At 34.5% G+C, this 15,722-nt stretch overlaps 1 protein-coding gene across 6 annotated transcripts in view; it reads left to right on the forward strand.

Moving 5' to 3' along the window:
• The window catches only part of TRIP12 (thyroid hormone receptor interactor 12), a 90,946-nt gene extending 76,195 nt beyond the window's left edge, over positions 1 to 14,751 (forward strand). For all 6 annotated transcript variants that reach the window (XM_034439334.3, XM_034439337.3, XM_087872653.1 and 3 more), the window contains exons 30-42: positions 5,466 to 5,593; positions 5,765 to 5,916; positions 6,816 to 6,958; positions 8,006 to 8,162; positions 8,898 to 8,996; positions 9,594 to 9,708; positions 10,435 to 10,589; positions 11,007 to 11,171; positions 11,362 to 11,526; positions 12,163 to 12,276; positions 12,811 to 12,905; positions 13,028 to 13,131; positions 14,227 to 14,751. In XM_034439334.3, coding sequence (XP_034295225.1) covers positions 5,466 to 5,593; positions 5,765 to 5,916; positions 6,816 to 6,958; positions 8,006 to 8,162; positions 8,898 to 8,996; positions 9,594 to 9,708; positions 10,435 to 10,589; positions 11,007 to 11,171; positions 11,362 to 11,526; positions 12,163 to 12,276; positions 12,811 to 12,905; positions 13,028 to 13,131; positions 14,227 to 14,423 — 1,789 coding nt within the window. In that variant the 3' untranslated portion in view covers positions 14,424 to 14,751. The remainder of the gene's footprint in view (positions 1 to 5,465; positions 5,594 to 5,764; positions 5,917 to 6,815; positions 6,959 to 8,005; positions 8,163 to 8,897; positions 8,997 to 9,593; positions 9,709 to 10,434; positions 10,590 to 11,006; positions 11,172 to 11,361; positions 11,527 to 12,162; positions 12,277 to 12,810; positions 12,906 to 13,027; positions 13,132 to 14,226) is intronic.
• The last annotated feature ends 971 nt before the right edge of the window (positions 14,752 to 15,722 follow it).

The following is a 15,722-nucleotide window of genomic DNA, read 5'->3' on the forward strand; positions in this document are numbered from 1 at the left end:
TTTTTATTTATTTATAATTACTGTAGAAGTAGGTTTATTTATATGCTTTATTTCTGTCCCACCTTCCACCAGAAGTTCAAGATGATGTATAAAACTCCCAGTTCCATTTTTTCCTACACACATTACATTTTCAGATAAATTGAGTTTACTGTCTCAAATCCCCTGTTAAGTTCAATAGCTAATGGTGGATTTGTATCTGGATCTCCTAAGGGCCAGTCAAGTTTTTAATTATTCCTATCTCTTTTCAGTGGCTCATTCTTTGGCTATAGTATTGTAACTAGAAGTTAGTATGAAATGGTCATTTCTTCATATGTGGAAGGGAATTGGAAATGGATACTATAGGCCACCTTGGTGGTTCAACTCCTAACTTCTTTAAACTGAAGAATAGAATGGGATTTTTATCCTCCAGTAGACATTTGATGAGAATATATTTTGGTACTTTGGAGTCTTGTTAATTTTGTTAGGCCAGGGGTCAGCAACCTTAAACACTCAAAGAGTCATAAAGGTCCTAACTGGAAGCCCCCCGTTCAAGTCTGGAGCCCATCAAAAGTCCATTTCCCCCACTATAGAGTCTCCTCCTAGCATGGCATCTTTTTTCCTCTGCTGACCGGAAGTCTGGTTCCCCCACCATAGAGTCTCTTCCTAGCCCGGCATCCTTTTTCCTCTACCTGTCCTAACCGAAAGCCCTATCAATCACAGGCCCTGGCAACAGGGAGCTGCAGCAGAGGGATGAAAGAGCCACATGCGGCTCCAGAGCCGCAGGTTGCTGACCCCTGTGTTAGGCCATAACATGTCATGGAAAATAGCACTTCCGCAACCACATGACTCTCTCTTTTGACATGCATATGTTGCAGCAGATAACAGCCACTTGACCAGTTTTTTCTGGATTCTGAAGTAAAGCAGGACTTGACCTGTAGTTACCTGGATGGGAGATCACCAGGTAGTTCAATGGTTGTAGGCTAAACTAGGGCAATTAAAAATAATCATAGAAGATAGTGCAAAACTACTGAACCGTTTTCATAAAAACTGCTTGGATATATCTGTGTAGTACAATATGGTTCCCAGATGTATACCTATGTTAAATCCATTAGTTATGTAAACAAATGCGTTTAAATGGGCAAGGAAGTCCATTTAAAACTGTCTGGCTAAAAAATTGGAATGGTTTTCATTGGATTTAAGAGGGGTACAAACGTGGGAACCATATGACATCTGAAAGATTGGTTTTGTTTTAAAGATACTAATGGCCACTAATGTACAATAGCCTCCTCATGAGAAAGAAACTCAGTATAATCTTTGCATCCCTGTCAGTCTTTTTGACAGCTGACCTACTTTGTTCTTTCCAGGAAAGATGGAATATCAGTCCAAGGTATCTAATGGATCTGAATTGTACCACTGAGTTTTAATTTATTTGCCAATGATATTTACGCCATCAGAACCCCTTTAAGAAAAAAGATTTAGACTAATAATTAGGTTTTTTTATCACAGTAGCTTTCTAGAGCTCAGTTTTCTGCTGCATCTAATCTTTTTAGTAAAAAAGATACCATCATCATCAACATAAGGAAACATAGTGATTTGTACATTCCTCATATTGAAAGATTAAAGTTGCTTTTAGTTAAAGCTATAGAGTTCAAATAAATATCAAGTAAGAGAAGAGGCAAAATGCTACTCTACTTTACCCCTTTCAGGATTAGGATATTGGCAGAGGTAAAGATAATTATAAAATCTTAACTTTCATGGGATATTTTTATGTTTTCTTAATTAACAGTATATATTTCTCATTTGTGAAGGAGAGGATCAATTTCTACCAGCGCCTCTCCTAAATATAAAGGTGAATGCAGATTTCAGATCAAGAAAAACAAACAGAATGTGCTATGAGGGGCTCCATCAAGTGACATAAATAGAGGGAGATTGGGAAATAAATTGTAAATTAATAATTTGATTTTATAGATATAAGTTTATTTCTTTAGAATTCTTTATTGACCAAGTGTGATTCGACACACAAGGAATTGGTCTTTGGTGCATAAGCTGTCAGTGTACATAAAAATGCATTCATCAAAATACAATACTTAGTGATAGTCATAGGATACTAAATAAGCAATCAAATCATACTAGGAAACTAAATAAAACAATATAAATCGTAAAGATACAAGCAACAAGGTTATAGTATAAGTAGAAGGAAATAGGTAACAGGAAGGATGAGAAGAATAATAGTAATAATACAGTCTTAATAAATAGTTTGACTGTTGTGGGAATTAGTTGTTTAGCAGAGTGATGGCATGCGGGGAAAAACTGTCCTTGTGTCTAGTTGTTCTGGTGTGCAATGCTCTATAATGTCATTTTGAGGGTAGAAGTTGAAACAATTTATGTCCAAGGATGTGAGGGGTCTATAGATATTTTCACAGCCCTCTTTTGACTCGTGCAGCATACCGGTCCTCAATGGAAAGCAAGTTGGTAGCAATTGTTTTTTCTGCAGTTCTGATTATCCTCTGAAGTCTGTGTCTGTCTTGTTGGGTTGCAGAGCCAAACCAGACAGTTATAGAAGTGCAGATGACAGACTCAATAATTCCTCTGTAGAACTCCTGGGGCAGTTTGAGCTTTCTGAGTTGGTGCAGAAAAGAACATTCTTCATTGTGCTTTTTTGATGACATTTTTGATGTTAGGTGTCCATTTGAAGTCTTGAGATATGATAGAACCTAGAAACTTGAAGGTATCTACTGTTGATACTGTGTTGTCTAGTATTGTAAGAGCTGGTAGTATAGGAGGGTTTCTCCTAAAATCTACCACCATTTCTACAGTTTTGAGTGTGTTTAGTTCAAGATTGTTCTGGTCGCACCACAAGGCTAGTTGTTCAATCTCCCATCTGTATGCAGATTTGTCATTGTCTCGAATGAAACCAATCACTGATGTATCATCTGCAAACTTAAGTACTTTAACAGAGGGATCTTTTGAGATGCAGTCATTGGTATATAGAGAGAAGAGAAGTGGAGAGAGCACATAGTCCGGGGGAAGGGGGGCTGTGCTAATTGTATAGGTATCTGATGTGATATGATTTTATTCATTCATTCATTCATTTATTAAAATTTGTCAAAAATGAGAACAAGAATAAAAGAATAAAAATATAATGACAGGGACAATAGACACGTTAGTGCACTTATGCATGCTCCCTCTACTAACCACTTAAGAATGAAGTAAGGTCCACGGAAGTCAATTTGCAACTGAAACTGTGAAAATTTGTAGCTGAGACAACTGAATCAGGTAGAGCATTCCAGACTTTGACAACTCTGTTACAGAAATCATATTTTTTACAGTCAAGATTAGAACGATTTACATTGAGTTTAAAGCAGTTGTTCATGTGCATATTATTGTGATTAAAACTGAAAGTCATTTACAGGTAAAGCATTACTACGTATAATTTTGTATCCAATACCTAGGTCTGACCGCAAGCGACGCAGTTCTAAGTTATCCAAACTGAGAATTTCGAGCCTAGTAGCATAGGGAATTCTATTGTGTACAGAACTTTTCTTGTGAAATACTTCTGAGCATGCTCGATTATACTGATGTCAGATATATGGTGGGGATTCAGTTGAACTCTTAAGAGTTTTATAAGCTCTAATTAGCAATACAATGTTTCCAGAAAAAAAAGCTTTGCAAAATTAAATTTACAATTCTTAATGCTTTTTCAGCAATGCTGTTACAGTGAATTTTGGAGCATAGGTCATCAGAGATAAATACATCTAGGTCCTCGACAAAGTGAGAGTCATCTGCTAGATCAATGCCACCTAGCTTATACTTAAGATTCTGATTATGTTTACCAATATGTAAGACAGAGCATTTATTAATCAAAATTTGAAGTTGCCAAATAGATGACCATTCAGACACATAGTCGAGATCACTTTGCAAAACAACAGAATTATCTGTAGCATTGAATAATTTTACGTCATTGGCAAAAAGAAGCAATTGCTTTTAAATTGATCACATAAATTGTTGATACAGAGCAAGAAAAGCGTGAGACCTGAAACGCTGCCTTGCGGAATACCACTGTTAACTGATGCAGGATTAGACAATGAGTTCAACGATGTAAAAAAGATGTCGACACCCTAGAAAGAGTGCAGAGAACAGCAACAAAGATGATTAGGAGACTGGAGGCTAAAACATATGAAGAATGGTTGCAGGAACTGGAACCATTCTTCCAGTTTTAATGAAAAGAAGGACTAGGGGAGACAGCAATGTTTCAATATCTCAGGGGCTGCCACAAAGAAGAGGGAGTCAAGCTATTCTCCAAAGCACCTGAGGGCAGGACAAGAAGTGATGGGTGGAAACTAATCAAGAAGAGAAGCAACTTAGAACTAAGGAGACATTTCCTGATAGTTAGAACAATTAATCAATGGAACAACTTGCCTCCAGAAGTTGTGAATGCTCCAACACTGGACGTTGTTAAGAAGTGTTGGATAACCATTTTCCTAAAGTGGTGTAGGGTTTCCTGGCTAAGCAGGGGGTTGGACTAGAAGACATCCAAGGTCCTTTCCAACTCTGTTCTGTTCTATTCTATTCTATTCTCCTGCAGGGCGCCCATGGCAGTCATGCCTGGGTAACCATTTTCCTAAAGTGGTGTAGGGTTTCCTGGCTAAGCAGGGGGTTGGACTAGAAGACATCCAAGGTCCCTTCCAACTCTGTTCTGTTCTATTCTATTCTATTCTATTCTATTCTATTCTATTCTATTCTATTCTATTCTATTCTCTATTTTGACTTTCTGCAGTTTATTAGACAGGAAAGCAGCAATCCACTTGTGCAAAGCTCCAGAAATGCCGTAAGAGTTTAATTTCAACAGCAGTTTATCATGTACTACTGTATCAAAAGCCTTAAAAAAATCTATGTAAATTGCATCTACAGCTTTACCTTGATCAAGACATATAGTCCAGATGTTTTTACAGTGCAAAAGTTGTAAATTACAGGACGGGTTTTTCCTAAAGCCAAACTGTTTTGTCAGATAGCAAGTTGTTTGTCTCTAAATGGTGAACGATGGATTGGTTTATAATTGATTCCATAACTGCATGTAACACAGCACAAAGAGATTGGTCTATAATTTTCAACTGAACTAGAGTCACCCTTTTTAAAGATTGGTATAACTACAGCTGATGACCATAGATCAGGCAGAGAACTAGTTCAAAATGATACTTCAAAAATTATACACAAAGATTCAGCTAGGACAGTAGCAAGCTTTTTCAGGAAAAAAGCACATAATCCATCTGGTCCTGTGGATAGCGATAGATTTAGGTTACATAATGCTAATTCAACATTATCTACTGTAAATTTAATATTTTGCCTAGTTTCACCTATTTCCTGTCTGTTAGGCATATTTTTTGATTGACATGATTTTTTATGTTTAAATTGATCCAAGGAAAAAAGCTATTGCTCATGCTTCTCCGTTGTTGAGTCAATAATTTATTAGAGTGTATTTCTTTTAGGTACAAGCCAGTACGAGAAGATGAAGATAGTAATAAAGATAGTGTTGGTGGTAAAAGAGGAAGAGCACAAACTGCTCCTACGAAAACATCTCCCAGAAATGCAAAAAAACATGATGAATTGTGGCATGGTAAGTAATTTGTTCATTTCCTAATGTAGACTAATGGTTGTATAAATTTTGAAGTATATTATTTTAGCTGCAATTAGTTGACATTGTATTTCTGTACCTGTATTATGTAAAATGGCTGTAATGAAAATATTGTATATACTTTCTTCTCTAATGGAATGTATTTTCTTGTAGATGGTGTATGTCCTTCTGTCTCAAATCCTTTGGAAGTTTATCTCATATCTTCTGCTCCTGAAAGTATAACTTTTGAAGATCCTTCATTAGATGTTGTTATTCTTTTAAGAGTTTTACATGCCATGAGTCGCTATTGGTATTATCTATATGATGTAAGTATTCATTGTACATTTGCATTAGATGTCTGGATCTGTGTTGAGCTTCAATTTCTTAGGTATAATTTAAACAAATTTTAATTGTTTACTTGTCCATTTAAGATCAGCTGAACAATGTTAATTAACAATGTATGAAATTATTGATTATTGTCCTAATGGCAATAGTATTATTTCACCACAAAGCTAATTTGTCCATGCGTATCAATAGAAATTTATAGTGGACCTGAATAACGTACGGTTTGGTTATCCATTCATGCAGATATTACACTTTAAAAACTATATCAAATGTTGATTACTTGACACTTCTGAGAATATAAGAACTGCCTTGGATCACAGCAAAGGCTATCTATTCAGTGTATTGATAAATGCACATCCTGTGAAATGGTTTAATACAGAGAATAATTTACACTGTCATTTATCAAAAGGCACTCTGGAAGTATGCTTCAAAATGCTTTGCAGGAAATTTAAGCTATTGCTAGCTGTGTAGATTTGGGAAGGGTGATAATTTTTGTTCTCCATGTTTTGTGGTAGTTCTTTATAGAACATAGAATAACAGAGTTGGAAGGGACCTTGGAGGTCTTCTAGTCCAACCCCCTGCCCAGGCAGGAAACCCTACACCACTTGGACAAATGGTTATCCAACATCTTCTTAAAAATTTCCAGTGTTGGAGCATTCACAGCTTTTGCAGGCAAGTTATGTTATATATGACATGGTTAATGGGACCAGGAAATTTTATTCAGAGAAGAAGTGGGAGAGTTATGGCACCTAACTTTTGATGGCACACCATGATTTATAAAGAGGCAAAGCAGGTTCAGAAGACATTCACAATCTGCCTTCGTAATAGCCTTAATACATTTAACTGTCAAATAGAAACAACTTTCTTTTTGTTACTGCAGAATGCAAGCTGTAAAGAAATTATCCCAACATCCGAATTTATCAACAGTAAGCTAACAGCAAAAGCTAACAGACAGCTTCAAGATCCTTTGGTAATAATGACAGGAAACATACCAACATGGCTGACAGAACTTGGAAAATCATGGTATGAAGTTTGTTAATCCCTGTAGATATTTTAATATGTTTATTCCTTATTGCATAAGGTTTTCTTTATTATGAAGGAATAAAAAATAGGAAAGTAAATACAAAATACTAAATTTTAATATGGAGTAGGTAGATGGATGACTTTATGAAACATAAGACTGCTTGATTTAATAAGAAGCACACTTATATATTTCAGGTTACTGAAATTCAAAATACCAAGAAGAGTAATAAGCAATTCTTTGCATAAAGTTTTGAGTATCTTTAATGTTTATGCAGTATATACAGTTTGCATAGACACTTAGTGGTTGGGAAATCAAAGAAAATAATGAAAAGATATTGCTTCTCGTTGACATTTTTCCAAGTCATGACTCTAGGTTGTATCCCTGCTCCCAAGAGTTGTTCTATTAAAACCTGGCTCTTCAAATGAGTGCTCAAGTATTACTCATATAACATAGTAACTTTAAACAATTAGGAGATCTGGCTTCTTTTATTCATGTTCCAAATTTTCTAGATAGAGTTACAACTTTACATGAGGCTGAATTTTGCAAATTAAAAATATCATTTGGTTGCAAATCCAGCTTTATGCAAGTCTATCTTGCCAATACTTAAATCAGCTCATTAATTCACTTTACACTGATTTTGACATATAAAAGTTCGGAATGGATTGTTGAAGGGCTAACTACCGTAATGTCAGCTTGTTTGAACTTCAGAAGTATGTTTTGTAGCTTCTAAGAAAATCACTTACATCTTTTTTTTCCTAGGGATGTTTACTTGAAATCTGTTTCAGTAGGCATTGAGTTGCTAGGTTTAAATGCTTATGTTGAATTGCACCTTCAGTAGTCCCCAGTACTTTAAACTACACTCCAGTGTCCTTTAAATATTTTACTGTATGTAATATTTTTTCATTAGCAAGTTATTTTAAATTTTTACACTGGGCAGTGAGAACTAGATAATGAAAGTGTTTTCAGCCTCATGATTAAAGCTTTGTGATGACATTTAATTCCAAAATAATAAATTTGTAATATAAGCATTATTTCTCTTTTTATAGTCCTTTTTTCTTTCCATTTGACACTCGGCAAATGCTGTTTTATGTAACTGCATTTGATCGTGATCGAGCCATGCAAAGACTGCTGGACACTAATCCAGAAATCAATCAATCTGATTCTCAGGATAGCAGAGTAGCACCCCGGCTGGATCGGAAAAAGGTAAATTATTACAGGAAATTTGTCTTTCTTAAAAGCCATTGAATTTTGAATAATTAATTATTTTTTATTTATTATTTTATTTATTTATTTATTTTATAAATAATAAAAAATATAGGAAAATTGTCTTTCTTAAAAGCCATTGGATTTTGAATAATTAATTAATTTAATGGTTTTTTTTTATGCCGCCTGTCTTCCCTATAAGGTGAAGAAACTAGAATCCAATAAACATCAGGATTACTGTGCTCATCTGTAATATTAGATTTATTTCAACAAACAATAGCTAAAACAACTCAAAGCCTAGGATGATATGTGAATTCAGCCTATGTCAAATTTCCATTATAAGTAATTTAAATGAATTAAATTAAATTAAATGTAATTTACATGGCTACAGAGACAGTTTTGCGGTTAAGGTGTCAAATTAAACATCAGGAGACAGAGAATTCTAGTTCTGCCTCAGGCATGAAAGCTGGCCTGGTGACTTTGGGTCAATCACTCTTTCTCAACCCTGCCAATCTCAGTGTTATTGTTATGGGGAAAATAGGAGAAAGGCGAATTAGGTATGTTTGCTACCTTGAGTTATTTATAAAAATCAAAAGACAGGATTAATAAAAACCTTTAAAATGTCATGTCTACCTCAGTGAATTTATATATTCTCATCTATGATTATGATGATATTAAAATTGTAACTGGACAATAAATGCAGAAGAAATAATTTGTCCTTTTCTTTGACAACAGCGGACAGTGAATAGAGAGGAACTGTTAAAACAAGCAGAATCAGTGATGCAAGATCTGGGCAGTTCAAGAGCTATGTTGGAAATCCAGTATGAAAATGAAGTAAGCAAAGATTATGGCTGTTTGTGTCTACAGATAGTGTTAATGTTTATCTTCCTCTGTGAGTGAGTAAAAGGATTAAAAAGGTTCTGTGCTCTACATTTCGGTTTTCCCTTTTTCTGTCCACTTCCAACCTCTCTAAGGACACAGATTGGCATTATTGTAGCTACAAAATCTGAAAATTACTGTTAAAAATACTTTAAAGTTTAAACTTGTCATGAAATCTCATGCCATTGTTCTTGACTGAAATCTTGTGACATTTCACATCTTCTGGAAAATTCTGGAAGGAATTCATTCCCCAGAATTGTTGTCTCTGACATAGGAACTTTAATTTTATTTGTCCAGAATTATCACAAAATGATTAAAGTAAAGGTATTTGAAGGAAAAATATTTTGATTATTTTTCCATTGTGACTCACTTATAATTAAGTCCACTGCAATGTTTTCAATGGCTGGTTTTTTTTGTTTGCTCCTCCTTTCAAGAACAAGACCTATGGTTTGCTGGATTTTAACAACTAGCATTTCCTGTTGCAGGGCTGTTGTTGGTTTTTTCCTTCAAAGATCATAAAATGTTAAATAGTGATTTGTTTTTCCTCAAAAGGTTGGCACAGGTTTAGGCCCCACACTGGAGTTTTATGCACTTGTATCTCAGGAATTACAACGAGCAGACTTGGGCCTATGGAGAGGTGAAGAAGTTACTCTTGCCAATCCTAAAGGTAAATAAGGGTCAAATCAAATTGCATTCCATCATTGATTCAATGGTATCTGCCAGTGGAAACAGTATTGCCAGTAAAGTAGAAGGGAATACAGCGTGAAAGTTAATTTGCTGAGTATTTCTTCAGAGACTAAGAAATTTAGAATCCACTAAATTTAGGGTCACTTTTGCTATGTATCTGTTCTACTTCACTTCTAAAACTAGTACTAGTGGGAATATACTGTAATTAATTGTAGACTTGCAGAATGAACTACAAGTATGATTAACATCTTGGACTGACAAACAGTCCTCTACATTTCCTCAATAGAAGCAACTCAAAGATTTGCCTGCTTATTCCCAACTCTCATTAGCTGGCAGATGCAGGATCAGGATTGCTCTGCGTGATTCTTTTTTAGAAAGTGGAAATTCAAGACTGATATTGAAAACTTTGGAGGATTTTATTTTGTAAATAAGACAAAAGCTTTGGAGAATTCCCTAAACTTGGTACAGAACTGTAAATATAGTTTACAGTTTATAAAACTTTTAAGTTGTAGCTACCTGACTTTTTGCTCAATTTGGAGCAGCATAAAAATGTTATACTGCTGAATATTGTTAATTTTTCTTGAAACTCCATGTTTTTAAAAACACTAGTGTAAGTACTTTTAAACTGGTGTGGTTAGCTTTAAGATGTTATTAGTTTAATCTTGTTATATGATTTGTATATAAAACTACTTTTTGTTTTGAACAGGAAGCCAAGAAGGGACCAAATATGTTCATAATATTCAAGGTCTGTTTGCACTTCCATTTGGCAGAACTGCTAAGCCTGCCCATATTGCTAAAGTTAAAATGAAGTTCCGTTTTCTGGGGAAATTAATGGCAAAAGCAATCATGGATTTTAGACTGGTAAGAGCATAACTGGGTTGATGTAACTTTTACTATCTTTAAAGTAATGTTTATTGTCATATGTCACATATGTCAATTTCATATGTGAAATTGCAAACTAACCAGTATAACTTTTAATTTTGGGAAAAAATATTCAGTATTAGCTGGATATGATTTACCTTTTCAGCTAATATTGGCAAAAAATTATAGTCTACGTTCAATAAAAAGATTGCTCTCTCTCTCTCTCTCTCTCTCTCTCTCTCTCTCTCTCTCTCTCTCCCTCTCCCTCTCCCTCTCCCTCTCCCTCTCCCTCTCCCTCTCCCTCTCCCTCTCCCTTCCTCTCCCTTCAGACACAGACACAGACACAGACACAGAGAGAGAGGGGGGGGAGAGAGAAGCTTGATTTAGGTATTGAAACTTTTTACTGTTTGCTTTTAGGTTGACCTTCCACTTGGCCTTCCCTTTTACAAATGGATGCTGCGACAGGAAACATCTCTAACATCTCATGACTTGTTCAATATTGACCCTGTAGTAGCCAAATCTGTGTATCATCTTGAAGAAATTGTGAGACAGAAGAGGAGACTTGAACAAGACAAATCACAGGTATCCGTACTAATGTTAGATAGGAAAGGCTTTATTTGGTTGCTTTTCAATTAATCCTTAAAAGGAGTATTTCACTTTGTCCCCTATTTAAATCAATTCTTCTTGGAACATGTTTAACTACATACGTAAAAAATAGAAAGCTAAAACATTTTTACTAGATGACCACTTGTGTTTATGCTTATACCTTTAGACCAAAGAAAGTCTACAATATGCACTGGAGACCCTTACAATGAATGGCTGTTCAGTTGAAGATCTAGGATTGGATTTCACATTGCCAGGGTTTCCAAATATAGAACTGAAAAAAGGAGGGAAAGACATACCTGTAACTGTTCATAATTTAGAAGAATATCTCAGAGTAAGTAACATCAGAAATTTTGAAGGATTTGATTGGCAGTAAAATTTTATTACTAATACTAATTCTGAATGATTGCTGACATGTTCCATGATGCTGGTGATCACACTTGCTAAAAAGGTTATTTAGTGAATAACTGTTCCTGGATATGCTTATTTATAAATGTGTTTATTACACTCATATTCTATGCTTTCATTGTGTTTTAATCTGTTTCAGAGAAGAAATATATTTTAATCATTTTTAAACTTTAAAAAAATCAGTATAAATCAGTATAAATCTTTACACATATAATTAAAATCATAGACCACTTAAGTCTGGGTCAGCATAGGACAGTAATATTATTTAGAAAGAAATGTGTAGTATTGCCAGTTAATCATGCTGCATGAGCAAGTACCAGTAACTTAATACAGAATAAATTTCATAATTGGAGAATTTCATTAGAAATATTGCTGAGTTTTTCTGCTTTGTTATTTAATAACTAAAAGGAAACCATCAACCTTAGAACTCTTTTACGTTACATAGCTTAGATTTGGATGGTATATTAATTAGTTTTCTTACAAACATTGTTACCCATTAATATTGATAGTGAATTCTTGAGTAGTATAGTAATGTTACTATTTTGTCAATGTTTTCTTATAGCTAGTTATATTCTGGGCACTAAATGAAGGTGTTTCTAGACAATTTGACTCATTCAGAGATGGATTTGAATCTGTCTTTCCCCTTAGTCATCTTCAGTACTTCTATCCCGAGGAGGTTAGTACATTTTATGTTTGAATCTAGAGAAATAACTTTGTACTTCTGAACTGTTTTTTGTTTGTTTGTTTGTTTGTTTGTTTGTTTGTTATGAATGTGTAGATTTATACAACTTGTTTGGTAATGGATATCTCTCATGGAAAATATTTAACTTCATAAAATTAAATTATCCTGATTTCTTGGCATAGTTTTGAAATGGCCATATATTTTATTTTTTTAGTGTTTGCAATCAATATGTGTTGAGGACACTTTATCTCTTACACAGTATTACATAATTCTGTAATTTGCGGCTTGGTTTTTAAGAGCTGATACTCTTCTGTGATATTTGGTTTTGTTCATAAGGAATAGGTGGAAAAAAGAAAAAAGTCTGAAAAATACAAAGCTCAATTTCTGCAAGATTTGGATAAGTGCTGGTGCTTGCTTGGATTCTGTTAATCATGTAATAGTTCTGCAGTAATAAGTTGACTTGGCTTCTGTACTCTTCTCTCTTCTCACATTTCTCATGTTGCCTCCTGTTCTAAAACACTCCTATAGCTGGATCAGTTGCTGTGTGGTAGCAAAACAGACACTTGGGATGCAAAGACACTAATGGAATGTTGCAGGCCAGATCATGGATATACACATGACAGGTAACATAAATTTCTTGATAAGTGGCAATAATTCATTTATGAGTCAAACAGCTTTTTATACTGTATCTATATAAAGATAACTGTGTTTGTTAACTGAAGTATTCCTCTTTTTATTATTTTAGTCGTGCTGTGAAATTCCTATTTGAAATTCTTAGTAGTTTTGATAGTGAACAGCAGAGATTATTTCTTCAGTTTGTGACTGGTAGCCCGAGACTGCCAGTAGGAGGTAGGTGTTTTGTTTGGTATCTTAATAAAAACAAATCTTAATAATTTATTTGTGTTTAAAGCCATCTTTGTTCTATTTAATCATAACACAGCTTTAGCTCCCAAGGGGGTACTTATATAATTCTTAATTTGTAATCATCCATAGTTATATTTTAAAATAAAATAATTTATGGTCTGGTCCTGCTTGGATCATACCAGTAAATAAAGTCTGTCAAGTATAATAAACTTTACTCCTAGATAAGTATATTTTGACTACAACATTATCCTAGTATATAAGAAGTTATATATGAAGTTATAATGAAAGTAGATCTAGCCTCTGGTTTGGTTAATTGTATGGACATTCTCTTTATATCTTTGGACCAGTCACTGTCTTTCAGCTCAGGTTACTTATTGGCTTATTGTGGGGGAAAGATGCTTCTTGATTTCTTGAGAGGGAAAACTGAATATAATGAATAAAATAAAAAATGTATAATTTCATCAGAGTACAATTTACTTGCCTTGAATAATGTCCGAGCAGGCAGCAATATATTTCTAAATAAAAATAAATAAAACAAGGAGTCCATATTTATAGGCTTATCTTGTTGCAGTGGAGGGAAATGCACATAGAAAGCTCTAAACAACTAGATTTTTTTGTGACAGTCACTCATTTAAAACTGAGTTCTAGCCTGCTGAGGAAGGAACAAGTTGGCAAGAGATTTTTGAAGAAACATCATAGCTTCAAATGTTCTACCTTTCCTTCCTGTTTAAAAAAAACCCCTATTTACTATTTAAGGGAATTTCCAGGGGAAATATAAAGACTTCCACTTTAAATATTACAATTCTTTGTTAAGAAAAGAGCATCACACCAACCATACAACAAAAATGAGAAGGCTGTGGAAATCTGTACACATATATCTTTTGTAATGATGAATCCCATAATGGAAGACACAAAGACAAGATACTTTGCTTTGACAAATATGAGCTGAAAGATGGTTTGTTTTCATATGGATCCACTTTGTGATACAAAAACTTATGTAAATCATGTTGTATTCTAGCCTGATGGCTTTATATATAAATTTGTAGTGAAGATTGGTTTTCCCCCCCACTTTCTTCTTAGGCTTTCGAAGTTTGAATCCTCCCCTTACGATTGTACGGAAGACATTTGAATCCACAGAAAATCCAGATGACTTCTTACCCTCAGTAATGACCTGTGTAAACTATCTCAAGTTGCCAGACTATTCAAGTATTGAGATAATGCGTGAAAAACTTTTGATAGCTGCAAAAGAAGGGCAGCAGTCATTCCACCTTTCCTGATCACAAAGAATAATGCAATGTCTGCCTGTTACAGCAAAAAGAGAATCATGATTCTTTTCTAAATGTATCATCTGAGTCGAGGAAACGTTACGCCTTGTTTAGAAAACGGCTTGCAGATTATAAACAAAGACACTAGGTTGATATTCATTAAAGGCCCCTTGGACTTTAAAGTGATCAGGCCCTAAAGTTGTTGTGACAAGGTTTCTTTAGCAAGTTCTTGTTTTAAATTATCATTTATCAATGAGTGAAGTTTAACTTGCTTTGCTGTGTGAAATTTAAAAGGGATGTTTTTTCAGGCTGGAACAATAAATGTTGCTGTGCAGTTTAATACTGGGCTGTGTGTATCCATCTAGCCAAGTCTGCAGTTTTTTCCTCCCAAAGACAACTTTGTACATAAGTACAGAAATTGAAAGAAGTATTGGACCCTCTAGCTAAGTAGACTAGTTCTGTATACCATGATTTGCTCCCCTTTCCCTCCCTCATGTATTGTCTGATATGCAATCCACATGGCTCTATTTGTGTGCATCACTCACAATTGTTACATTTTTGGACATGGACATTTACTGTTCCATGTTTTCTCAAATTAAAAAATAATTTAATTTTATTAAATATATTGTCAATAATTCCACCTTTGTAAGTAGGTAGGATGTTTCCTATAGCTTAGTTTTAATGTAGTAGTGTATATTGGCTACTTACCAGAAGAAACTCTAGAGCTGTTTACACAGTAATTTAGGCAAACCAACTCTTACCAGGGGCTAGGAGGAGTGTATGCTTTTTGTGTAGTTGAAAAACTCAACAATTGATTGGTCTGGCCAATATTTATGATGTGGCCAGAACATTTTGAATTGATGTAAAGTTTTTTATAAAGTCAAATTAATATTTTTTTTCTTCCCTGTTCAGTCTTGTTTCCTTTATTTTAAGTTCACAGTTTTTTCTGAATTACTTGCCTCTGCTTCAGCTAGCATCCCCCCCCTCCCCCCCATTTGCCCACAATACTGGTATGGATCAAGACAATTCATCCATTTTTGACACAGATAATGCACCTGTAAGAAATGCTGTCCTACTGTTTTATGTGCTGATTTCTCAAATCTGCAATAATTTACTTCATCAGGTTAATGTTTTTACCTGAATATAAATAAAGTTTGCTTCACCTTTTTGTTCATAGTTCTGTACTGTATGCATAAGTTCAAACCTGTAAATTATTCCAATGCAAGTAAATCATCTTAAATTTCATTGGCTAAGTTGCCATCTTGTCATGGATGATTTACCATTAAACAAGAGTTTGCAAGATCTAGTTTT

Source organism: Pantherophis guttatus, chromosome 6, assembly GCF_059756535.1.
Source record: "Pantherophis guttatus breed Tessera chromosome 6, ASM5975653v1, whole genome shotgun sequence".
In the NCBI taxonomy this organism is placed as follows: domain Eukaryota; kingdom Metazoa; phylum Chordata; class Lepidosauria; order Squamata; family Colubridae; genus Pantherophis; species Pantherophis guttatus.